The 27373-nt window shown below is 43.0% G+C and overlaps 1 protein-coding gene across 1 annotated transcript in view; it reads right to left on the reverse strand.

Moving 5' to 3' along the window:
- Nucleotides 1-20570, reverse strand: part of RRAS2 (RAS related 2) — a 43087-nt gene extending 22517 nt beyond the window's left edge. The window contains exon 1 of the mRNA XM_021529506.4: nt 20257-20570. Coding sequence (XP_021385181.1) covers nt 20257-20361 — 105 coding nt within the window. The 5' untranslated portion in view covers nt 20362-20570. The remainder of the gene's footprint in view (nt 1-20256) is intronic.
- Nucleotides 20571-27373: the final 6803 nt, after the last annotated feature.

The following is a 27373-nucleotide window of genomic DNA, read 5'->3' on the forward strand; positions in this document are numbered from 1 at the left end:
GATTATCAAGAGATCAGAAAGTTCAAATTGCCACATAAAAAATAAAAAAATCCCTCATCCAAATAAATACTAGCCATGCAAACCACATTTACATGTCCAGGTACCTTAATAAAATTCACACAATACCACCAAGAGATACCTTTTGACCTAACTTCAATGTATTCAACTACTTTATTAATACACAATTTGCTCAAATATGTAAATGCCAAACAGGGACCGAACCCAAAGAATGAAAGCTTCAGAAGTTTTGATCTTAGCACTTGTTCTGCTGGGAAACAAAAACGTTGAAATTACTCTTTCAGACCCCGTAACACATTTTATTTACACTGCCAGGTCATTGTAGACATTGATAGCAATGCACTAGTTCCTGTTCTGGAGGATTTTTTCTATAACCAGTAAATTCCATGGAATTTTTGAACATCAGCTTGGACAATATCCAACATAATAAGTTTCATTAGCAAAGCCTGGAGTGCTTTATTTTTCAAAGACTTGTTGACTGATCATTAAAAGCTAATTACTTAGAAAAAAGCTGAAACATAGCACTTCTATCTAATAAGAACTATTGCTTCAAGAAGATAAGCACAACTCTAATAGCTTTATTTACCCAAACTACATATTTATTCAACTCCAACCTTTTGGCCTTAGATTAGACTGTCTAGACTAATTTTGCAGACTACAGACAATTACTATAATCTTTAAGTTTGGAAAGTGTCATAACCAGAAGTGTCAGAAATGCTGAAATTACAGCTGTGTAAGTGCTATTTAGCCATAATAGTCATCTATTTTCATTAGCAAGGCTAATAATTACTGGCCTTCCCCCCAGATCCTCACCCAATTCAGTAAAACACATAGCAGTTATCCTGGAGCATGGCAATTTTAAATGATAATGAAATAATCAGTTGCCTGCCCATGAAATAATGGATTCCTTCAAAGTGTATTAATCATTCAGGAGTGCAAGTATCAGAGGCTGGATGGTGCATATATTATAATGGCAAAATGTGCTGCAAAATTAATTAAAATAAAACCACACTGGGTAACTTTCCTTTAGAAAAGGGTGTCTGAACAGCTTGCAGGTGGCAAGCCATCAACGAGAAATTAATGCTAAAAACTCCAACAGCAAAACCATACTAAACACACATTTCTAACACATCAGTTTCCAAAGTTTTCCACACACCACAGTGGCAGGACCTGAAAGCCAGGCTGATTACCCAACGCCCACTGGTCCCATGCTGCAGGCCCAGCAGCTCAGTTGCAGGAGTACCCAGGCTTTTTTGCACATCCATATCAGTCATCAATCACACTGTATTCTAAGATTAAAATGTGCCTTCCTCCACCTGAAACCATTTCTCAGAAGTTTGTGACTAAGCAACAAACCTCAGAAATAAGGAGAATTTGCACTGGTCAATAGGTGGTTTTTTCCATGTGATCTGTACTTGCAGATTTGGCTGCTCTGAGCTGGGCCAGCACATGGGCTCCCACGGGGACCGGAGGCAGAACAAAGCACTTCACACCACTCACTCCCAAACCAGCAAAAAGCTCCTTAACCTTCATGTCCCCTCTGCCAAGTGAAGTTTTTCAAGAGATTCAAATTTCACCATCTGATTTTTCACACAGACACATCAAGGAGAAGCACTCATAACCTCAGTTTGGGATTTGGAGCCAAACAACAAAAATCTTAAGAGTATTCTTTATCGTGGCTCTAACCTAAGGTGTCAGGTTAATGCACCTGATTGTGAGAGTAGAAAGGAAGGAAGGGGATCTCTTCCAAGGTGGGGCAGGCTGTGTAAGCCTTTTCTCACCGGGGACAGCGTGTTCAGACCTTCCTGGCACACAAGCCTTTGCTTTGTCTCACTGCTTGGGCACAGCATTCAACAGATCTGATTCTGACAGACAGGAAGAAAAAGAAGGCAGATTTAGCCATTGTGAACTGAACTTAGCAAAGCAATGGGTAAGTCACTCCATCTTTGGAGCAAATGGGAAAATCCTACCCCATGTGAGCAGGGAGATATCCAGCACAGATATCTCAGTGACTCAGGCTGACCTGAGATCGTGATGGGGCATGATGCCTGTCAGAAAGCACAGGCATATTATACAGAGGCTAGTCTCACAGATGTGGATACTACTGTTCAGAAATAATTGTTCAAATTAATATTGCCATCCTCAAAATTCCAGGTTTCTGGAAGAACAAAACTTAGAAATCAAATACATGGGGTGCAAATACACGGCCCTGCAGTGCTGATCGGTGTAATTGAAACAAAGTTTCAGCTGGACAAGCCACTTTGAAAAACAGCAATACAGAGTATTTTCCATCACAGATACCAGGGGAGTACAATGCTTTCCTTTCCAGCCTAATCAGTGCTCGCAGAGAAGTTTAATCTTAATGTCCTTGGAGAATGCCTTCATAGTCTCTCTCATTACAGCAGCAGCAGATTTCAAGATCAAAGGTTATTACTCCTTCCCATCTGACAACAGCGTAATTCACCCTGGTTTTCTCATCAAGTGCTGAGGCACAGTACAGCACATGAGGATTGTTTACAACAGCCTGCGTAGCACTTCATTTCTGACTCTTCAGAAGCAAAGCCATGTCTACTGGAACTTCTACATCACAGGCAGACAGCTAAAGTTCTTAGAAGAAACACAAGAGGTAAAAGAGAAAGTTTTATCCGAAATATAAATAAAAACAAGTTAACCCAAACCACCAGACTCATGATTGGGAAGACAGAATTTATGGCTCCACTCCATGTTTTGCATCGGCACCCCACAAGTCAACCCAAACATGCTGTCCTGCAGTATCTCCAGACCCTGCACTTCAGTGGCACAAGGTTACTCAGTGAGATCACTCTTAAATCAGCACATTTGCAGAGTGACACACAAAGCTTATGTGCAACCCTAACGTTGGCTGTGCCCCTCCTTCAGAATCCACACTCACTTATACTCAAATGAAGAGTATCAAACAGGGCAGTATCTATTTTTCCTGAATTATTTTACAGTGTGCATGAAGTCCCATCAACAGCAGAATCACAAAACAAGCAAGGAGGAGATGCTGTCTGGGCAGAGGATGCTTTCCTGGCAGAAGATGCAGGGATGGCCACCCTTTTGTTCCACCAAGCACAAAGCCAAATCATTCACAACTGGAATATTCACTAGGGAGCTTGACAGAGGCAACTGCTGGAATAGCATTAACCTCCCAATTAGTCAAGACTTTAAAAGCACCATGTGACCAATAATGTCACAACTCACATACAGGAAAATGTGCATATAGTCAAATTCCCCTAACCAGAAACTACAGAGTGGTTTTACCATTGCTGATCCTGACATAACTATGATTTCACAGCACAGAACTGGTTATAAGCACTGTCTTGCTAAATTAGCTTGTTAGTAGATCTACAGGGAAAAGGAAGAGATACTAAAGCCCCAGTAAGCACAATTAAAATGCTCTAAAGCAGTGCCAAAATTTTCAGCCTCAGCAACTTCAGATGTCAAGAGTGTCAAATGGAAACACATTTATGTCCTTAAATTTTATTAAAAATGCTTTTGCCCTTAGTAGTCAGTCTACATATTTAAGCAAGCAACAATTTCCATCTAAAAAAAACTTATTTACCAGCAAAACATGTGGTTGCACTAAAACCAACCACAGTGTTTCTTCCCCTTCGCTTATGCACCTGCGGGTGTAGTACCACTCTTAGTCAGCATCACCCCACTCACAGGGCAGGGAAACACGTAGAAATCTCAGAGGGAGTTTATTTTTCATTTTGAATTGTCACAGACACTGCATGGAATTGAAAAAGGTGGAGATAACTAACATTAATTATTATCTATGGCACTGATGTTAATGTTAAAAATGTTCAAGAAAAGACTGGATGAGGCACTTTGTGTCATGGTCTAGGTAATATGGTGGTGATCAAAGGTTGGACCTGATGATCTCAGAGGTCTTTTCCAGACTAACTCATTCTGTGATTGTTAGATGAATATTTCACATGACTTTGAGTTGGAGGAACTACCCAGTTGGATGTTAATCCTGGCTTTTGCAGTTTTAGAGCATGTATATCTTAAAAGCAAGGATTGTTCTACCTCAGTGAGAATATAATTAACCCCAAATCACATGCTTTTACAACTAAAGCAAAAAGGCCAAACAGCTCCTGTAAGGGACCATTCACATTCCATTAAAACCCCAAGACAAGGCACACTCAAGATGCATGTTGGGAGACCTGTCCTAACATTAAGATCTACTTCATGCCACAAACTAGTTTTATGTGCAAACACCTACTTTCACGTGTCAAAAAGCCACATCTATGACGAACCACATCAAGAAACTGCAAGCAAACATTCAGCTCAGGTGCTACACAATTAAACACTACACACTGTTTTTACAGTATGGCCATTTATGGTAGCAGTAAAGAAGACAAATGAAAGATTGGAGCAATTTCTCACCCAGCACCATCACTTCCCATGGTGAAGCTGATTCTAAGTAACAGATAAAAAATATTATTTGTATCAAACACCACATCTACAGGCAAACCATCTTTACTGCAGGAATTCACAGCTTGAGCTACAAGCATTTTCTAGAGTCACATAGACCATAGGATCACTGAAAATATGTTTAGTATTTTCTTCTCCAATATCCTACTTAGCAGTACATTAGAGCAGGTTCCAAAATAGTTCTCTACCCATTTGTGAGTGAAGTTCCTCCAAGGGGAAGAAGAGTTTAAAGATCAAATTAAGAGCAAACATTTCCCATTCAGAAGCACATGAATTGCTGAAGGGAAACAGTGCCTGATTTCCTTCCAGAGCTGGATGCTCGGGCTGAACCTGAGCTCTCCAGTGTCAAGCTTTTCTCATGAAACAATGGCTATTGTAATTCCTTGTTTGAAGCACAAGTGCTCCATATACCGACCCAGCCACACCTGCTGTGACAGCAGGACCCTCAGTCATTCTCCACTCTTGGTTCTGTCATCTAAAGCTTGTAAACACAGCTTTCCTTAAGGAATTGGGCAAGCATATTAACACAGCAAACAGGGCTTTAACATCAAAATGCTCTTCCAACAGTACAGCAGCAAACTCTGAAAACTATTAAATGCATCTACTGAACATGAGACCATCAAGAGCATGCAAACCTCCACCACATCTAGAAACTTCCTGCACTCTTTCCTTGCTCTTCACCTCATATTAAAAAACTCTGGGTCACCATATATGGTGCAGGAACATGAATCCTGACAAGATGGTATCTCTAGAATGGAATCCCAAGGTTTAGCAGACCAACCATCAACAGAAAGGACAGGCTTTTGGCTGAGAGATCTTGCTCTGTGCACATGCTTAGCTTTAGGGAAATGCTCCAGCCCAACTCGAAGAGGACAGAAGCACCATCAGACTACACACAATACATCTCAGCTCCATTCAGGTAAACAAACTACTTTTCTCATCCTTTTGCAAAACTGTAACTTTATGTGCTTATTTAAACAGATTTGAGCCCAGTTTTCTGTCGCCATTTCCTAAGAGCTAAATCTTTGGCGGGTCCACACAAACCTTTGCACTTGAACAGAATAAATTCTTCTCTCCCTCTCATGCTACTCCTGTTCTGAATAAAACAATCTAGTATTTTATCAGGTTTTCAAGATTTAAGGGAGAAAAAGGAAGGCATACCTAAATATGCAAAGAATTTATTTTTCTCCTATACCATATTCACACTGACCAGTTTATCATCACCACCTCATGAAGACTGGCAGGCTTTGGGATTTTTAGAGTGTCAAAGGTGTGAACTAAGGGTTCAAATTCAGATACTTCAGTAACAGCATGTAGTCAAGATTTGCTCCGGGGGTTTCCAGCAAGGTGATTTCCCTTCTGCCCCGTGTGCAATCATTGTTACAAAGAATTTACATAAATTCTCAAATAAAACTTGTTTTCTAAACTTACAAGCCAGCCTGCACAAGGCAGCCAGACCACATGATTTTTACTTCATTTGCATTAGAAGATACAGGCTGACTTCTCTATACATTATTCTTTCACAGACATTAGTTGAGGAGAAAAGCATTATTATCTGAAAAACAGAGGTGCACATCAGATGAATATAGCTCATGAAAGGCATTAGTAAACCACCTGCGAGGTGGTTTATTGTCTAAACCACCTACAAGGATGATCAAAGAGAAGAAAGACAAGGGCTGATGAAAAATAATTTTATCATGTTAGTTGTATTTCTCCACTTCAGACAAGCTGGTTCCACTAGCAGCTGCTATCTCTCCCTCTGATTTTATGATTATTGTCTAGCAACAAATCTTCAGTGAAGTAAGCTACCTTCTTCAGGACAGACACTGCGAACAGCCACTGCCACAAAAGTAAATTAATTTGTTTATTATCAAAATATTTTGCCTTTGAAAACCATGTTAGACCAACATAGGAATATAGCAAGCTCAGAAAAGAGGCTACTTCTTCAAATTCCACAAACAGCACAAAAAGTATTAGATTTCTCCACAGTCTAGGACCAACTTACAAGGAAGATCCTTTTTGTTTATCATCTCAACATGCCAAGTGATACATGCCATAATCAGCCACACTATATTAGCTTATAGTGTTTCGACTTGACAAGTCCTATAAGACTTTCCAGGAGGGGAGCCAATACTCCTGAAATGCCACTCTTTGCTGCTCTTACTTGCTTTTTAGTCCTCTCCAAAGCAATCCCTCCATTCCTCACTTTATTTCTGGAGGCCATAGTCCTGCAGAGGCTGATTCCAGTGTGCAGAAGGGACAGCACAAAAAGGCCTTGCTACCTCGTGCAAAGAACAAGAAAAAAGAAGGCAACCCAAGAGCTTCTGTAGCATGAAATGCAGCAATTACAAAAATATTAGAAACAAACGAAATTCAAGTTGTTCTCTCTGTGAGCAAGTTCACACTGACAGGAAATGAGTAGCTAACAAGTAAATTACCCAAGCCCAGTACAGAATGTGTACAGAAGTAAAGGACTCATAGCAAACCAACTAGATTCACTACATGTCAGTCCTTCTGCACTGTTACTAACTCTTAACTCCAACCTCTGCTAACTTGCTACTAACAGATTAATAGCACGTGAAAAAGTGGCTTTACCATACATCTCGTAGGGAAGAAATCTTAAAACATCCTGCCCTAAAGGCAAGAAAATACTCCATCACCTAAAGCCACTTGTTTTCATTAGGAAATTGATCTACAGAGCAACATCTAAATTCAAATTGCAACATTCTCTCCTGGTCTGACAGGCACACATAATGAAGTATCGTGTCAAATAAGCAGAGAGCATCATTATTTGATTGCTTTCTTGAGCAAAGAACTCCTGCAAATGTTCCATTTAAAGGTATAAAGAGGCAGCAGTACAGCAAATGCCATCTAAAAATGTGTGAGCAGTATGCAAAGACCTTCAATTTGTTTACTTACAGAAAGCAGCTTTAGAATGCAGTGGGTTTGATCGGAGGGGGGTTTTTTCTTGGCTTTTTTTTTTTTTTTAAAAAAAAACCCTACTGCTATTTCCGCTCCCATATTATACCAAGTAGAGATCTTGTGGTTAAGGCATTCAGCGAAGAGAAAACAGAGTGTGGAATGCACAGGCAGACAGCCTTCTGCACCAAAACCACAGGAAAGCACATTAGTTTCTCTCAATTTTTATAGATTAGAAACAGGTTTTTCAACTTCTTCACACTCAGAATAATGGACTATTCAGATTTGCAGTAATCATAGGTGAAGCCTCTGGACAGGCAGTCCAGAAACCCTTCAAGAGACCTTATCTTCTTGTTGCTTAACTTGGATGTAGCAGAGGGTGAACGTCCCTCTGATCACAGCATTAGCACCACACAGCTCTGCCAGTGTTTAACAGGCTGCAAAGCTGATGTTATTTACAAAGACAGGCTGGATGCTACCAATTAAAGGCAAGTAGTTTCTCTTTTGAGCTTTCTTCCAGCATTAGAAAGTATTTTAATTTAAGTCATAAGTCTTAGAAGACTCATTTCCTGTGCATGTGTTAAACTCAACCTTTCATAATGACCAAAACTCAAAGCTGCCTGGAGGGACTGTATGAGTTACAAACATGTGGGACAGAATCAAATCCCACTAATGCATTATTGTTTTTCATATATATATATATATATAATTTACTTTTTTTTTTTTAACCAGGAAAGCAGAGTTATAACAAAGACCTCTTCAAGTAACTTTTGGCACTGACAGTCTACATGCTTCAGGTTTAGGAAATGACTGTCAGATCCTGAAGACATAAAAACAAATCTGGGGAAATCTTCCTGGGAATGGCAGTGGCAGCCCAGTGCTGGGAGAGCAGGCAGCCCAACAGCTCACACCTCAAAGCACAGCCTGACAAAAGTCACTGCTCCAACTTGGAGATGTTCAGTCAGCAATAACAGAACACGGGGTTTGTTATCAAGTAACACGAGTCCCTTTCCCTGTATGCATTATGGGTTTTCTGGACTGAGGAGAGACAATCCATTCAAGGAAGAACTTACAAAGAGATAATAAATAACCAGGTGAATAGTGCTAGGCAGTCACAGCAACAGCTCATGACTCCTAGCACAGGGGAAAAACTGAGATACTTTTAAATTTCTCATACTACTCAACTGGCATGGGATTAACTCACGTACAAAACAGCTACTTAAAGTACATGAGCTGCAGGGAATTTTTAAAGTTTGAACATAAGCTGTTGGAAAACCCAGCCTCAATTATCTAGTCTGAAGAAAGTGGCTGCAGTTTAAATTATTCATCTTCTGAAATCACCCTGAACAAATTCCTCCAGATCACCACCTTCCCTCATGCAGGCAGGCATCCAGGATCTTTTTCAGGACATCAGCTCAAGGGATGGAGGGCTTTTGTTTATTTTCTTCAGAGTATTCGTAAACTGAAGAAATGCACAGAAGATAGAATTTCAAGGCACAATTTCAGCTCTTAAACGACAAAAAAGAAAAAACAACAAAACAAAAACAAACAAAAAAAAAACACCCAAGAACCAACCAAACAACAAAAAAAAAAACAACTGGATTTTAAAACCCCAGGTCACAATTCCAACGGACACCCAGATCACCACAGACTTGATTATTTTAAAAATCTGCTCTAAGTGAACAATTTTATTATCACTTTCCTTTTTTGGGAGAAAACCTCTGGAGTGTCAGCTGAAATATTCAAACCCTCCCACAAAACAAGTCAAAGCAGCTAAGGAGGAGGGGAAGCCACTATTAAAAATGTGTGGAATGTAACCTACTGGGCAGAAGGCAGATAATGGGACAAGGAAGTCAACTACTTCAGATCTGAGGCTCTTTTCCCATACAGTCCCACCAACAGAGACATGGGGCAATTTCAAATTTACAAATGCTAGTGAATTTTGTCAACTTTTGTAGGATATACATGACTAAAAATAGTTTAACAGACAAAAATAATTTGTCAAATCTGCCAGTTACCTGATAGACACTCTACCCATTCTAATGGGTGCCAAAACTTCTAGACAGCTGAAGGAAAAGATGTCTTTAGCTACTTCAAAAGCTGAGCTTTCAAGTGTCATTTTTAAATTCAAATAAGTTGAGATGCCTGCAGCAATATATTTGGGTGTACTGCTCCAGCAAGATAAAAACAAAGCAGAAACTCCACGTGAGACAAAACATTTTCTATAGTTAGTAGATTTAGGTCACAGATACAGGAATTCAGAAATGCTTCAGGTTTTAAACATCCTTGATGAAAGCGAAGCACTCTGTTTAAAATGTCTCCTTGCACTAAGTAATGTTCTCAGGACAGATCAAAGAGCAAACCCTCTGCCAGGCAGACTCAGAGATGTGCAGGCTCCTACAGCAGCTGATCAGGCAGAAGACCACACCTCAAAAACTTAAGATCTGCCTTGACATCACAACCTGAACAAAATCAAACCTCTTGCTCCATTAGCTGCTCTGACACAGTCTGACCTCTGAGAGGCTTCAGCTGAACACCCTCTTTTCTGAGAGCAGGACTTGCTCATCAGGATTACACACAGGGGGCATTTCACAACTCTCCCTGTGCAAGAGGAACAGCCACCCTTAAGTCTCAGCCTGCACCCCAGAATGGGTCAACTTCCCCCCATTGCACAAGGCTGCAGCCAGTTGTACACACTTCATCTTCTGTGGTTAATCTGCTGCAGAAGCAGCTGCCTGTCCCACCCACCCTGCCTGCTCCAGGATATCACCATGGCTCTGTTCCCATGGGCTACAGAGAATTCTTCTAATTCCACCTGGACCTTTGTGAGCCTTTCTATAGCATCACCCCGGGGCTGATGCAGTATGACAGAGCAAGTTACAAACCAGATAACTGCTAGAAGCAGGAGCATCTTAAATTAATTATAGCAGAAGGCCTGGGTTTTATGTAAAATTTAATGCTAAAATCATGCTCAAGAAGTTACAGTGGGCAGTTTGATTCCCTTCTGATAATTTCTTGATGATTCTGGAGTGCCTCCAGAGGATTGAACCTCCCGTATTCCAGGTATGGCATGCAGCTTAAACATGCAGCAATCAAACCAGACAAGAGCTTTAAGGTTTAGCACTCCTTCAGTTAGTAGTATCACTTGTACAACATAAAATAATATTGTCCCAACAGCTAGAGAAATAGTTAAACCAACTCAAAAGAGCTGGAAGCACAAGACTCCAAACCAAAGCTAAACAGACAACAGCACCGTGGCTTGGTGACAACCTGCTAAGAGCCAGCAATAAAAGCAGCAAGGCAGGACATTCAAAGTGGTTGGTCCACTGGATGCCACAGACAGAACAATTTACTTCCAAAAACCACAAGGAACATCCTTCTTAAGGCCCCTAAAGAGATAGAAGATTATCTCCACAGTTTAAAAGTTCTCCTTTAAGTACTCTTAGATGGTAAAACAAAGCTCAGTTGGTTAACTTTGCTGATGTGCTACGAAGGATTGTGGCCTCACTGGCTCACTTTCAAATTGGAGGGTCTGGAAAATGTTTATCATGGCATACACACATCAGAAAAAAGCTTCAGAATTTGCTGCAACACTTCAGGAGTGCTGCTGAGTACAAGAGGGTATCACCTCCATCCAAGATATTTTGAGAATTCCCATCAGGATGCAAACCTGCTTCAGAAGGAGGGGGAATATCAGTTTAAGGAAAATCAAAGTATGGGAAATCAAAGTGATACAGCACACATGGGTGCATCTTGGAAATCGCTCAGGACATGGTCAAGATTCAGTTAACATAGTTTGGGGTCTGAGAGGAGGCAGAATAGGATGCAAAGGCAAAGATGCCGTGTTTCTGGAGGACTTCAAACACAAGCTGCTAGGAAAATAAACCCTAAGCAGCAACTAAAATTGCAAGGCAAAGTTCAAATATACTCATTATTGCATTCTCAGTAATACTGGGTCATGCAAAGCCAGAATCCATTTAAATACGTCACCATTACTTTACTGGGTTTTGCTAATGAAGCCTTGTTAGTGTGAGCTAGTAGAGGAAAACACTGCATGCTGCTTTAGTACTGCTGGCAGCACGTATACAAGTATATTACAGACAGGTACCTTTTAACATGATCATAAAGCACCTTCTTAAAAGAAGGGAGAAACACAGAAATATTATGAACACACAGTTAAGTAACTCCCTACCTCAAGCAGTGCATATTACTGTAATCCCACTTATTTTCCCTGCACAGAACAAGTCTAATAACAGAAGAAATGTAATAGATCATTTTTCTACCCAAAGATGCCAGATTTTTCACACTGGCATCCTACCATTTCATGGTCTACTTACCACATATGAAGCAAAACACTCAGATTTGCTTGCAGGTTTATAGATTTATGTCTGCTTAAATGAGGAATACTGAAGATGCTCTGCAATATGAGCTAAGTTGTTAGCTTTGTCAGGAAAACTCAACATGGTAACGAGAGTGATTTTCAAATTTCTTTTCCTAGCAAATATAACTGGTGACTCAACATATTATATCACTACAGTTACAGAATACTCTGAATAGGACTGGAAGAATACTTTGCTGGCAAGTTGTGTGGAAGCTCAAGTTTATTTTCTGGCTTAGAAGACTTGAGGAAAGTGACACATTTGATAATTATTAATGTGTGTATCCACAGCTAATCTGCTGAGAAATAATGCTTCTCACAGGTCCCCTGAATAAAGGTCTTTGTGGAGTACTTTGCTTGTAAGTGTTACACTAATTTTCTTCTTTCAACTGCACCATTTTTACGTGTCAGTGCTAACATCTAGTTAATTATTAAAGCACGCTGGTCCCAGCAGCCAGCACTTTATGCTATCTTTAATAGTGCCCTTCTGCATACATTCCTATCGCCTGAACTCATTCCTATCTGGATTCACTGAAAACTACACTTCACTTTCTGCTCACAACTGAGAAGCTGGTGCAGGCCTGGTTAAATGAGCTTGCCTGCCAGATGAAGTTGTTTGCAGAGCTGCACAGTGAACCAGACAGGGTAACTGATCCCGGGTAAAAACATTCCCTGGTTATTTTTAACTCCGATGGCTTGCGGAGTTTCGGTGCACTGGAGGGAGTAAATAGCTATAATGGCAAACTGCTGTGGCAGCAAGGGACCTTTTGAACATTTTTCCTTACTTGTAGTTGTAGCTTATCAAATTAAACCTTCAGTTACAGCAAAGCCCTGTTTCTTCAAGCTTGAAGAACAAAAACATTTCCCCATCCTTGTACCTCCCCACTGTCAGTCCCTTCTAAAAAGCAAACAACCAACTTGCCCTCACTCTCAAGGCCCTCCAGTTCCCCATCTGCATCAGCACAGCCCTCGTGGTCGCACATACAGCCCTCGCTTGCCAACTGCAGCTCTGGAGAACTCCACACCTTCTCCTCTTTAGTCCTTTTTAAGATTTAGTATGAGCACATTTGTGTGTTACAAAGACTCACCATGAACTCCATCATCCAACAGGATCTCCCTCTGTATGCAGAGTTTATGGCATTCCCCCACACAACCAGAGAAGTGCAGCAGGCCTCCTCAGCAGCCCTCACTCAGTCAGGTTTGAGGCTCTCCAGAAGTCCAAGTTCTCCAGCCTTTCCCATTCCATCCCTGACCTTGCTGCCACAACAGCCCTTGCACACAATGCTTGATTAGCCTCAAGATCGAGCACTCCAAATGTGAATATGTGACCTTCTTTAGCTTAACCAAGAACAATCCAGGCACAGCAATCCAGCCAACCCTCTTAAAAACAACCTAGTAAAAGCAAGCAATCTACAAAACAGTAATTTCAACCTCACCAAAGTTCCATCCAGAAGCACCAATGTTTACCACGAATTTCACGTGCTAGGATGTGACCAGCTTAAGTATGTGCATGGTGGAAAAAAAGTAAGAAAAGGCAAAACAAACATATTAACCAAACATTACTTGTCTGCTATCTACTTTAAGTAACCAAGTTATAAAAAGAAGAAAAATATTTTCCTTGTGTTACCTGTTTCCATTAAGTGCTCTACAGGCTATCCCAAACCTAAGCTGCAACCACACTTGAGCCATAACACAGAGCATACAAAATGGGAAAGAAAAGATAAAAAACAGACATGAAAAAAGTTTCACAGTCACAGAGCATGTCCTCATAAAGAAGAAGGATACCATTCAAGGTGAACAGAAAGTATCTCACCCACTGCCCAGACAGAAATAATTCACTTGGGATCTAACTAGAAATTTGTAGTGGCAGGCTAACACTGCTATCTCTCAGAATTTCAAAACAGAACTCCAGCAACTTTGTACGGCTTTGTACTTGGAGGCCAAAATTGCCCAAGTGCATTATTTGCAATTAAACTTTTCAATCTGGTTGCCTCCTACTCCTCACAGTAAGAAGAGTTTGTCTGGTTGTTGCATCCAGAAATCTTTGGACATGCCCTGTGCAGAGCAACATGTTTAAAAAAAAAACAATTACAGGCATGATTTCCTCTTTTAATGCTGGTTTTACATACTTCTTGAACTAGAACAAGAAGTGGTGCATTTCTCTGGTTCCATTTTCCTTTAACACTGCCTTTTGACCACAAGAACAAGACTACCAAACCGGTGCAGTTAAGCCACCTGAATTGTTGGAACAAAGGGAGAATTTCTCTGCTTGTGTCACACCAGTCTAGACCTGCAGACTGACTAATCTGGGAAGGTCTGCAGCAAACCCAGCTTCCAGAAGCCTGCTACATTCCACTTCATGAAGCTGCTATTTATCTTTGGATACTTCAAGGAGCTCAGTCACAACATTTGCAGTGCCGGGAATGCTTTCGTTAAGTGCGAACAGGTTGCACAAGGTATACAAACATGAGCCATTTAGGCCCTTCCAAACTCTTGGAATATAAGGGCCCTACTTATAAAAGCCACCCTCCACTGCCACTACCGAGCACTGGAATTCAGAGCTCCAGCCAAAAGCAGAGGCAGGAGCCTCTCCCTCTAGTATGGGAAGGAGGCAGAGGGCTAGAGGCCAGCGGCTGCCTATTCATCCCTGGGAGTGCAAAGGGCATGCCAGGCAGAGCTCTGAGAAACTGTGCCAGGACTCCTTGTGCAAGTGGCAGTAGAAGACGACCTGATAACCAAAAGGTACGTCAATATTTACTTGCTATACAAGTAACCGCTGCTAGGAGCTAGCGCACAGAAAGGTGCTCTCGGACTGCCACAGGGGTTAAGTTGTCCCAAGGGAATTTCACTTTGGAAAAAAAATTTGTAAATCACTCAAAACCAGAATGGTGAGTATCTCAAAATTTAAGCACCGCTCCAAATTTATGGCAGCTTTTGAACGCAGCTCAGCTCTACCCTGCATGTGCACTAGTAGGAGGCAGGAGCGCTGGATGACAGGATTCATTATGCCACTGCTGGTTATGCTGGAACACTCACGTGCAGCCTGAGGTTTCCTGCTTGCCTGCAAGGCAAGCCTGAAGTCACTTACTACATTCCCAGGCTGTGGATCTGTAACCAGAGCGAGCCCAGACTTTGCTTGGTAGCAGTGCTGCAGGAAGCAAGGAGCTGAGCAGTTCAAGTTTCACAAGAGGGACGACAAGCAGCCCTTATTATTCCAGGTGACTGCACCACAAGTCCTTTGTTTTGATTGGGATTTTTATTTCCCACCTTTAACCTCAACAGATGTCGACAATCAGTTGCTCCTAAACTGTATTTTGTCACCTAGAGTTACTGTAAGGAGGCCCCAGGCTTTATCTCAGTGTGAGCATACCAATCCCAGCGTAGCCCTGCGTGAATCTGCAGCCTGGAATCCGTGGCATTTTATTCCTTTAATTTGCTTGCGCGCTTACTCCAAGAGCATTTTTTGACTGTCACCGAGGGTTAGTCAGAATACCCAGAAACTGTGGAGGGATTTGCACACCCCAAGTTCAGCACAGGGAAGTGGGGCACCAAGACATCAGGGTCTGTCAAACACCCAGCATGCTGGCTCCAACACCAGCTGCACGTTCAGTTGTTGCTTTTCAATCTACTTTACTACTCTATTTTGGAGCTTGGAATTCACATATAGAGCATAAAATTCAGAACAAGCTGTTTTGTTGCCCAACAGCTATTTCAGAGATAAAAGACACTTTGAGATAACCCACCTTTCGGTTTATTGCTAGTTAATGAGAACAGTCCTGTGAAAGTAGCAGTTTGGAAAAGGAAAGGAAAAAGGGGGAAAAAAGCCTGAACAACTGCTCATCCATCCATCTAGAAGTCATATGCCTGCTTTTGGACAAAGTGTCTGATATGAAAATTAAAGAGTCAAAAATCTACATACAACTCATTTTACTAACTAGTGAGTGGAACAGTAAGCTCAGCTGCAATCAGAATTTGTTACAGGCACGTTAAGGGCAGTAGGAAAAGTATTTTCTTTTACAAACTTGGCAGTATGATTTGAGCTTGTAAATACAGTATGAAATCAGTAAACAAATTAAGAAAGCTCCAAACACTGAAACCCTACACAGCTTTTGTATTGTGTTAAGTGTTTTAGCAGTTTCAAACACGTTCATGCACTATCACAGGTAACATTAAGCTGACTGACATCCTAAGTTTAACTCAGCCACATTGAATTACATCCATTCAATATCATCTCAAGGATCTAGTGACATTTATTAACTAATACATTCATACAAGTCACCAAAGCCTACTCAGCATGCAAAACTATACATGTCATTGTCACAAAACAAAAGCCATAGCTTTACAAAGAGGAAAAAACACCAGGACAAATAAATTTATCAATTTTGATCAAAAATAGACAGTATTTTGCACAGCAGACTAGAGAGAATAAAATAGTGGCTTTATTGCTGCATACTGCTAAAATTAGCTATATATTGTTCAGTTTCGTAAAAAAAAAAAAAAAAAAGGAAAAAAGCGTGAAGTAAATGGCAACTGCAGGATAAAAAAAATCAGAGGGTGATTAGGTAGTTGCTAGGCTGTATTCCCTTTGAGCAAGGAAACCTGAATATTACAAAGGGCTGAGTTACAAGGGAATGTGGGGTATTTTGTGACAGACCTCTGCATGACAGCTGGAGAGAAGCTATTGTGGCAACAGCTGTGTGCTCTGCACAGCTCATACTCCCAAATACCTCAGCCTGCTAAGAGGCTGCAATGCATTTTAAAAGTTTTCTGCCTCTTGGGATGCGAGCATGATGGATTATTTGTGTATGTTTTCAATAACAGAAGGAATGCTTAGTTCTACCACTTAGCCTTTTACAAAATGCTGTGGTGTAATGCTGAACTATCATTCACTGCTGCTTTCCTAGAATTTATAGCTGCAACATCCCATTAACTCTCCTCCACAATTAAAACATCTTCACTTCCTGTCTTACCAGTGCACAGGCTCGACAGCAGTAAATTCATCTATCATATCCTGATTTAAAGGAAATGATCTGATATTTCCAGGATGAAATCCTGGCCCACCAACAGCAATATCGAGCTGTGTGTTACCTCCCTAGAGGAAGAATTTTGAGGAACGCGCTACTCATCTAACCACTGAAAGCTTTGATGCTCTAATTAACTCTAAAGTTACTCCAAGGTGTCAGATGAATGTCAGAGAGGCAAACCCAAGCAGTTATACACAAGTGACCAGTTACACCTCACTTCTGCTCTGCACTAATTAGCACAGTGAGGCTGAACTCAGGACACCAGAGAGCTTCCACTGTAGAGGATGGGTTTGCTCACTTGGCCTCCTTACAAACACGTTGCTGCTTCAGGCCAGACTGAGGCACAGCAATCATCAGGAGCTGCTACTCCCACACACAGGACAGCAAGCACAGGAGCACTGCCACAACCTCAGCCACTGCCACTTCTGTAGGAATGGATGCTCTCTGCTTCCCCACCAGCATCTAAACAAGGCAGGGAAGGATGAGTTGTGCAGACATCCCAGAAAGCTGGCAAAAGAAAGAAGATTAACTGGTTCTTCTTACATCCTCACTTTCTCATGTTTCCCTTTGTTTTATCTGAAATCAAGGAAGAGTTTTCCCATTTTCAAGTCTGAATCCCCTGTTGTCTTTCAAAAATACAATACAAATTGCGGCACATGCTTCCTCATGATATCCTATCACCACAAAAGTCTGATTTACTGGAAAACAATCAGCACCAAAGTAAAAGCTGTATTTGAATACTGATTTACTGAAAATTAAAAAGGAAAGCAATACCAAATGTAGAAATATCTGCTAGTATCAGTAAGAGGAAAAAAGCTTTCCTTTTTAAGCTTCAGTTGGTGACAGCCTTATTTTAAACACAAGCACTAAAGAAGCAAAAAAATTTAAATCCTCCACTGACATCAGAATCTGTCATGTAGCAAAAGCTAGTACTGATCCATGTTTTAGTGAAGGCCACTACACGTTTGTCACTTAATCCTAAGAAATTCCAAAAATGAAGCACGTGACTTGCTTGTAAATCAATTTTAAAACAACTTGGAGCAGTTTCTGTGCAGCCTTAAAAGACAAACAACGTATTTGGCAATACACTAGCTGTACAGAAACTACCCAGGTGCCTGCATGGCAAAGCACACACTTGATAACATCACAGCTTTAAGAGCTCAGGAAGACGCTGTGGGATATAAATAGTATACCAAACCTCATCTCTTATTGTCCACAACCACACAGCAAGCACGGAAACAACACAAAACTCTTCTCTAAGGTACCTGAAGTACTGCCCTGGTCTTTATTTCCCAGCTATTTTTATTCAATTTTGTTTTGGGCTGTTTGGGGGTTTTTTAAGCTGAATTTTCTGCTAAACTTCACTTTGCAGTGGCAAGATTTTATCTCAGGATAAAGCTGCCGAGAGGGCAAAAAGATGGAGATAACTTAATGCAAACTGACAATAAGTTGTTTTGAAGAATTCACCCTCAATGTGTCAGCTTAACACCACAGTGCTGTTCCCTCAACACTCTTTCAAAGTGAACTATTTATTTTTCTGCTGTTAATTTGAAAAGATCCTTATATGTGACAAAACAGACACGGGTTCCTCTTTTGCAGATATTTGCTGAAAGGCAAGTGTCAGTCACAGCACTTGGCCCAAAATTTATATTTATATTTAATGTAAGCTCAAACTATTAGGTTGAAGAATTACTTTCTACAAGTACTCAAATATTGAAGCTATTCAGTACTCAGCAGAACCCCATACTGCTCTTAAAAAAATGGCTATACAAAGACATCAAGTGTGAGCTTCCCTTTTTTTCCCCCCTCTTACATCTTTAGTAGAAATTACAGCTGCGAAGGTAAAGTTATCCCAAAGCCCTCAATGCTGCCTCAATCCAGAAATCCCTTCAGCAACATTTCCCAAACCAGCAACATCACAGAACTGAAGCCACATCCAGATGCACACATGACTGCCACAGCGAGACACAGGCAACACCACCTACAGCAGCAGCGCCGTGCTTGAGTGAATGGCACCCTAAACCAGCTGCAGAAAACTCCGGGTTTCATAATCTCCATACGCAAGCAATGAGGAATTCAATCCACACACTGAGAGGACTGCACTTATTCCAGCCCCATCACCTTCAAACAGACCAACCAGCCAGTATTCTACCAAAAACTGACCAGCCACCTACACATCTGACAAAAGACACCTGTGCAATACACCTCAAAAGGCACCAGTCAAACTAAACTAGTTCCAAAGAACTGATTCTCCCAAAGGGTCCCCTCTTTTAATGTTCTCTACAACATTGGATCTTATAAGCATATTAGTATCCAGTACCTACCCAAAAAATTCAAAGTAATGTCTTCTATGTAGTTAGTCTATGCTGCAGAGCTTAAATTTTTAACAGAGTAGTTGAGCTAATGAACACATGGATGCACATGTGAATGAAAAAACCGACTGAAATAAAGAAATAGTCTATTTGCTATCAGATCACCCAACACCTATTTTGTTGTAACAAAATATTAGTGGAGAACATCATTGCCCCAAGCATTAAAAGACAAATCTGCCCCGCTGTCAAGCAGCCCATCTTAGGAGTAGGTAGAGCATTACCGGCTGTCCACAGTGGAATAAAAGAAAACAAACAAGAAGCCATGCTCTCCAGATTTGCTGCTCTGCCGTCAGCAAGAGCATCAAGCAGAACGCAAGTAGTTGTCTCCTCCTACCACCATAAACAGAGGTAGAAAAGCTAACAGCAACAGGGCAGAGGATGAAAATAAGTAAAGGAGGTACGGCTGAATTCGTGGCGAAACAGTAAAACGGGCTCTTCCTCGTAACACTGACACGCACTCTTACTATCGCCTTTTCTGGAGTGTTTTTTACTAAATACGAATAGACGAAAAAGTTCAATTGTCTGCAAGTTGCAGGATGAACAGCAGGCGCTCCGAGGGGCGGTGGGCGCTGGCCGGTCCCAGCTCGCACAGCGTGCCCCAAGCACTCCTCCTCTCGGGGGGAGCCGCGGGAGCTCCCCGGCCCCTTGCCGGGCCACCACAAGATGCTCAGCCCGGGGCAGCTATTTCGGAGCCGGACGCCGGGTGTCACCGCTCCCCGGGCCGGACCGCGCCCGCCGCACCGGAGCCGCCGGTCCCGAGCGCCGCGGCGCCCGGAGCGCAGCGCGCCCGGTCGGCGAACCCCACCCGGCGGCGGCGCCCGGCGGGCCGGGGGCGGCGGCCTCTTCCCGCCCTCCGGAACCTTCCCGGGGGCTCGCACCGGCCCCGCCGCCGCCGCCCCGAGCCCCTCAAGGTCACGCCGCCGCCTCCCCGCCCCGCGCTTCCCGCTGCCCCGCCGGCAGCATCCCACGGCGCCGCCGGGAGCTGCCGCCCGCCGCGCCGGCTCCAGCCCCGGCCCCCCCGCGCCGGGCAGCGCCCAGGCCCCGGCGGGCGGAGCGCTCCCCGCCGGGCGCCGCGGCCCCTCACCTGGATGAACTGGATGGTGAGCGCCGACTTGCCCACGCCGCCGCCGCCCACCACCACCAGCCGGTACTTCTCCTGCCCCGGGCCGTCCCTGCAGCCCGCGGCCATGGGGGAGCCGAGCGGGGCGATCGCGGCAGCGCCGCCGCGGGGTCCGACGCCCGCCTCTCTCAATGGCGCTCTCCTCGTCGTGCCGCCGGGGCTGAGCAGCCGCAGGCCCCGCCGCGCCGAGCGCCGCCGGCAGCGGCAGCAGCAGCGCCCGGGCCGCCGTGCGAGCGGCAGCGCCGAGCGGAGCGGAGCGCGCAGCACCGCCCGCCCCCGCAGCCAGGGCGCCGCGGCACTAATGGCCGCCGGGGGCGGGGCCCGCGCGCCGCCATGCTAATGAGGGGGCGGGGCACTCTTATCTGCATGCTAATTAGGGTGGGTATGCGGGGGGCGGGGCCAGCGGGGAGCCGCCGTACGAACGCGCTGAGGGGGCGTGGCCCGCGCAGCGCCATGCTAATGAGCTCTTGCATATGCATGATGCCCGCCCGCGGCACCGGCGCGCCGCCGTGTTTGTGGCGTGCGGGTGGCGGCGGCCCTCGGTGTCCCCCGGTGTCCCCCGGCAGACAGAGAGCCGCGGAGCTCATTAGCGGTGTCCCCACGGGCTCCGGCGGGGCGCCCGTCTGAGTGCCTCATCAACATTCATGAGGCTCTGGATGCCCACGGGATGGGGAGGGAGGTGTTGGTGACCCTTCGCAGAGCCAAGGCGCGGAGAGGTTTAAAGCCAAAGCGTCGCTAATGTCGCTTCCCACCAAGAGGGAAAAATGGGAAAAAGGTATAGTGACTAAAGCCCTTCGCCACTCTTCATCATGTTTCCTTGCGAGCATGCACGTGAATAGGTTTCTCACTCATTTAAGCCATTCAGATCAAGTCCACCCTCTCCTCTGAGCGTCACCCACCGTTGGATGTCACAGCCCCATATTCAGCCCCCTCTGCACTTGGTCAGAGCACTCCGCTTTCAGTGCGTGGTGAATTCACCCTTTGCATCTCCACCGCTTCTGCAGGGGACAGGCTGCTGTGATCTTCCAGTAGTGTCCTTCCCCTTACTGCCCAGGGTGTTTCCGCACACCCAACACTCGGCAGATGGTCATAATACAACGAAGCAGAAGTTTTGCTTTTCAGGGATTTTTCAGGGAATTCCTTCTTCGCTTCCTCTCTCCTTTTTATGAAGATATAAAGCAACGACCCCACGTATGTCTAATCTTACACACCTGTACATCCGTTTGCCAGCACAGAATGACAGAGCTGTTATCATGTTGCTGAACGGCATAATCACATCAGCGAGGCTCCTCCTCCCTACAAACAAAACTCCTGAATTCCACTATTACCCAATTTGTCATGCTGAGCTTTGCAATCCATTAACTGAATTTCTCTGCTTAAAACCCCAAAACTTTGAAACCAAGAACAACATCCTTCAACGCCCGTTATGTCTCAGGGGAGAAGTGTCCGACACACAGGAAACAAACTGCTACTTTGTGAGTTAATGGTGTAAGTGTATGAGAAGGAGATACTTTGTCCCCAGGACTCACAACAGTATTTTGGAAGAGGAATGCCACAGCTCAGGCTCAGTTGCCTCGGTATTCTCCTGTAGTGATAAGCTACTTTTTCACATCCGTTTCCTTATTGCACATGCCGATCAAAAATAAGGAACAACTCACACAGGAAAGCATACGTAGCCTAACATTTTCCAGTTTGGAAAAAAGATAAGTGAGAGGGAGATAAAGCAGAGGTCTGTAAATTCCTAAGCAGCGTAGGGAAGTTGAACAGAGAAAGCCTCAAAATAGGAGAACTGAGGGACACCCAGTGATAGTGGGAAGAAACAAGTTTAAACAAACAAAAAAGGATAAAAAAGGATACTGTTTTTCCACAGACACAATCAATGGCACTGTGGAAATCTCTGCCGCAAGGGGCTGTGGAAAATGAAACTGCATGCTAGTGACAAAAGGTTAGACAAAGTCGCAGAGCAGAAAGCAGCATAAAGCATAAAGCAGCTACTAAGCACAGCGATCAGGGACACAGTTTTGACTCGGGAAGCCCCTAAAGCACTGGCAGCCCGGAGGCATGTTTGCTGAACAAAGAACCCACTTTCTTCCCACGTGTCCTGGTCCTGGTGTTCTTTCACCTACAAATCAATCACTGGCCACTGTGAGTATTAATCCAGCAGGACAAGTCCCTAATTCTTAATTACATTCTCTAGCCTAAGAAAAAATCAAAAGTACAGATTGTGAGGAAGTGAAACTGCAGCTAATTTATCAAGTAGTGGGTGTTTTTAATCAAAATACAGCTACAATCTCACAGTTGGCCATTAGTACAGTGACCACTGAACTCTACTGCCAGGAATGGCAGTGACACGAAAAGCAGATTTTTAGTGAGTTTTAAAGACACAAAAATCTCTATGCAAACTATTGAAATAGGATATCTCAGTCTTGGTTCAAAGTTATATGGGAAGCCAAACATTTTTATTATCCCTTATTTTTTAGACTTCAGTTTCATCATTCATAAATTAAAACAAATTTAGTATTCTGAAAACAGTATCAGTATTGTCACTGATATAGCTATCCAATCTTGTGAATTCTGCAAGAAAATCTTGCTGTTCTTTAAATGACACTGGTAGATATGACAATGGGTTTAAGTAATACAATCATCTATTATGATCAAGAGAGTCTATTGCAAAAAAATACTGTTAAAATCTTTGCATTTGTGAATTTTGAAATCTAGTTTTATAAATAGAGTTATATTCTTTCAAAGCACAAAGCAGTGCTCACAGGAGATGGATTGCAATTAATGAACAGTGATGGGCTTTGTAGTTTTGTAACTGCACCCAAAGATGTCAATAAGAGTTGTTTGCTCTTTGCTGTATAAACACAAGTAGAGGGAGAGAATATCAAGTATAGAGACAGTCTAAAACCAGGGCAGCCAGGGCAGGTCCAGCCCTGGAAGTGCCAGTCCCTACACCTTGTCTTCCCTCAGGAGCAGCCCTTGCTGTGAGCCCTGGTTTCAGAATACAAGGAGTATACATGTGAATAAAGATATGGAGATGAGGGAGCTACACACTCCAGGATTCATTTCAAGATCCACTAACCTGGTGACGCACTCTACCCAGCAGGTGAAGACAAGAAACTTGGGACTGATAGGAGGCAGCAGGGCAAGATGATGCAAAAAGGATTTGGAGTGCTCCATGCAGCCAGGAAAATAAATCTTGCAGCACCAGTTTTCATATCCCTGGGGAGGTAGCAAATGTGGGATTTCATAACAGAGAGGAAGAACTCGAAAACCAAGAGCTGAGATGGTGGAGCCATGACCAAAGTTTTGATGAAGCAGCTGGGAAAGAAAGTACAGCTTTTAGAAGCATTGCATAGAAAGAAGCTGCGTCATTTCAGGTCTAGTCTGAATATGCATATTTAAAAAGAGACAAAATCAGAATGACATCCAGATGGCAGGCTTAAAAGAAAGATCACCATAATGCTTTATGTAATGACAGGGAAAAAAAATACTTCAGGAAGTGCTTGAGGGAAAGATCCAGAACTTTGTTTTACATTGGCAGCCTTGCAGAGAAGTGGGTTTGGAAGGTTAGGAGACGTGTATGCAGTAAGTGACATATTGAAAGCTAAAAAGCGCTCCGTGAGAACCTAAAAGCTTAATTAGAAAAAACTTCTTCTCAGGCTTAGCACAGAAAAAAGTTACAAAAATCTTTGGGACATGAGTCAAAGTGGCAGGTAACTCTAACTCTGAGTTATACCACTGATTTAGGATTATATATGTTCTTATCCCTTGTTTACTGACCTTGCTCAAACAGGACATAAGCATCACCTCTCCTGTGGATAGTTTCACCTAAAGGACATCCATGTGCTGCAATTCCCATCAAAGACTCCACTCTTGACCATAAGAATATTTGAGGAAACTGGATTTCTCAAAGCCATAAAACAAAAAGCTTGGAGAAAAAAAGACATCAAAAAATTTGTTTTTCCTTGGAATAGGAAAGTAAGACCTAATTCAGAAGAAAAGAACTGATAATTTTTCTTGTCTATATAAAAAACATAAGCTATTTAATGAGCAATGAATGCCCAGAAACTGGAAGAAAAATAAGCTGTTTCTCCTCAGACACACTTATTAGTTTCTATCTGAGTAAAAAGTAAAACTATTTTCAGCCAAGTAACTACAGCTTTTTATAAATCTTCATCTATTTTTACATCTACCTATTCCAGTAAAGCAGTCTGTAGTAAGCACTTCAAAATGTGTCATTTTCTTTGAGGCTTGAAACTGATCTACAAACAAAAGTCCTAATTTTTTTTGTATTTTTTTTGTTTTCTTCTTTAATGTTTAAGATGGGCTTGTCAATTTTTATTAATTACTATGATTAACTTAGCAACTCACATGTGTTTATACCCAGTAATAATTACAGAGAAATAATATCCCATAAGAAAAGAGTAAAATAAACTGTGTAGGAATAGTATGTTTAGACAAGATTGTTTAAAATTTGTGATGCTATATGTTTTCGCTAACATTTACATAACTACCTTGAGCAATTAATGTGAGGGGGAATATATGGGTGTTTTTTTAGGGAATGCACCAGCATCATCTCTTTAGTGAGCAGCTCAGGTTCTGCACACCTGGGCATTCAGTCAACCCTCTACCAAACCAAGCAATCCAATCTTGACTGATTTGATATATGTGATTCCAGGTATATTGGGATAATATGTATTTATTTATTTTTATACATGTATTGATTTATCTATTTATTTAATTATGTTACTAGGATAAAAAAGAGGCAGGCAGGAAACCTAAATTAGTGCCTTTTAGACCTTAAAAATGAGAAAGTGATCCCAAGAGGAAATTTCTCCACAAATCACTTCCAAATTACTGAATTACTGCTTGAAAGAAGACTCTTACTCTGTTGGAAAGGTGTGTGTACCTTTCCTGGTTCCTTTCAAGATGAAGGCAGTAAGTAGGGGTACAAACTTTAGTTGTGACACAGAGGTTAGCTCAGAGCAGATGACATTCCCTCTGGAGCAGAGTGGCCATGTCCATGTTGTGCCGTGGAGGTGATGCTTTCATCCCCTACACCACAAACCCCTTTCCATCCAGTGTGGTCATGGCTGACCCATCTTCCTCACACTATAGGACCTGAGGGGAGCATTCCCCAGAGGCTGATGAGTTCCACACATGCCCTTGGTTGCTGTTTGTACCCCTTGCAGGGTCTTCATGGCATCTTCTGAGAGCTGTCTCTGGGTCAGAGAGATCCCAGGGGGATTGCGTTGTGGCGTCCATTCCTTGGTGGATAGCTGCATCCACCACTCCACGATGCAGGGGCAGGTTGGGGGCTGTCTCTCAGGAAAGGCAGCTGCCATGCAGCACCACAACTTGCCCCCAGTGAGAGTGCAGAGCCCTGCAGCTCCTAACTTGCTGCAGAGAACTCGTGGGTGGCAAGTTCAGAGTTCAGAGCTGAGGTAGCACCCGAAACTCTGTCCCCATGCCGGCATCGGTGTGCGTCCCTAATGGCAGCACGTGCCACCTGCACGAGAGTGGTTTGGAGAATTCCCAACGTGCCAGAGTCACATCACACGCCCCACAGAGCTGCCCCTCTCACACACTGCCCCTCTCCTGTCACGCTGCAGGAGGGCCCCTCCAGCCTGGTGGGGCTCAGCAGCCCAGCTCACTGCACAGTGTGGGGGGCTTTGGAAGGGGATGAACCAGCAGTGCTGTGAAAGGCAATTTCACAAACCTTCCTTAGCCAGAAAATGAGTGACCTTAATTAGTGCACACAGCCACTCCATGTTCCACTACAGTATGATCTGAACCTGTGCCCCCACCAGATTGAGAAACTGGGTCTTTTCATTCATGACCAAAATTGCTAAACACTGCTGGTTTCTGTTCCACTCATACAAGATATAGAAAACTTCTTATCACCTTATGCTCATGAGCTTGTTTGCTTTCTTATATTTATGATGATTCTGCAGAGCTACAAGAGGCAGCATAATAAGAAGATGATTCTTTTGTAGAAAACACAGAGCTATCCAAACCTGTCTTTGAACCTCAGCCTTGGGAACAGCCACATTTTCATACACCTTTCCATCATTCACAATCCTCCTATCCCAAAATGGAGAATCAGCTTTTATGACCTATCCCAAGATTTCTCTGCTGCTCACCTTGCAAAAACCTGAAGGCTTGTGGGCATCTCTTAGTTGGCTTCTATTGCTTTTTTAGAGTTGGCAAGATAGTGCAGCCAAGAAAGCCACATTTCCACTTCTCACCAAAGCTCCCACACCAGTACTGCTCTAGATCCACTTAGGAGATAGTCAAGATTGATATGGGAAAGAAAGGGAAAGTTTGGTAGGTTTGACTAAATCATCTGAGTCTGACAACATTTGTTGTAAGCTACATGACTAGCAGCCTCAGAGACATTGGTGGTTACCCTTAGAACTTTATAGAAAGTGAGCAAGAAGTTGAGAAGAATGTTAAAAAGGCAGAAAAGGAAGAGTAGAAAATTGTTTACTCTAATTTCATTTTCTAGAAGAAAAAGTATTAAAACAAATAATTAAACTATTTGTAAATATGTCTAAGAAAACAAGGAGGCAACTGACAACAAATATGTCCTTCTTCAGGAAAAAATGGTGTCAAATCAAAATATTGTTCTCCTGTGATCCATTAACAGGCATTTGAGTAGGAGGAAGCAGTACGTATCCTATACCTTGATGCTGTCTTTCATGATTCACTTTGTTCAGGCTGGAGAAGGCTCCAGGGAGACACAATTGTACCTTCTAATATCTAAAGAGAACTGACAAGAAAGATGGAAAGGGACTTCTTACACAAGCATGTCATGACAGGACAAGGGGAATGGCTTCAAACTGAGAGAGAAGGTTTGGATTACTTATTTGGAAGAAAATCTTCCCTATGAGGTTGGTGGGGCCCTGGCACAGGTTGCCCAGGGTGGGTGGTTGATGCCTCATCCCTAGAAGTGTTCAGAGCCAGCTTGGATGGAGCTCTGAGTGGTCTAGTGGAAGGTGTCCTTGCCTGTAGCAGGGGGATTGGAATGAGATGATCTTTAAGGTCCCTTCCAACCCAGGCTATTCTATGGTTTTAT

The sequence above is a fragment of the Lonchura striata genome, chromosome 5 (assembly GCF_050655825.1).
Source record: "Lonchura striata isolate lonStrDom1 chromosome 5, ASM5065582v1, whole genome shotgun sequence".
NCBI lineage: Eukaryota > Metazoa > Chordata > Aves > Passeriformes > Estrildidae > Lonchura > Lonchura striata.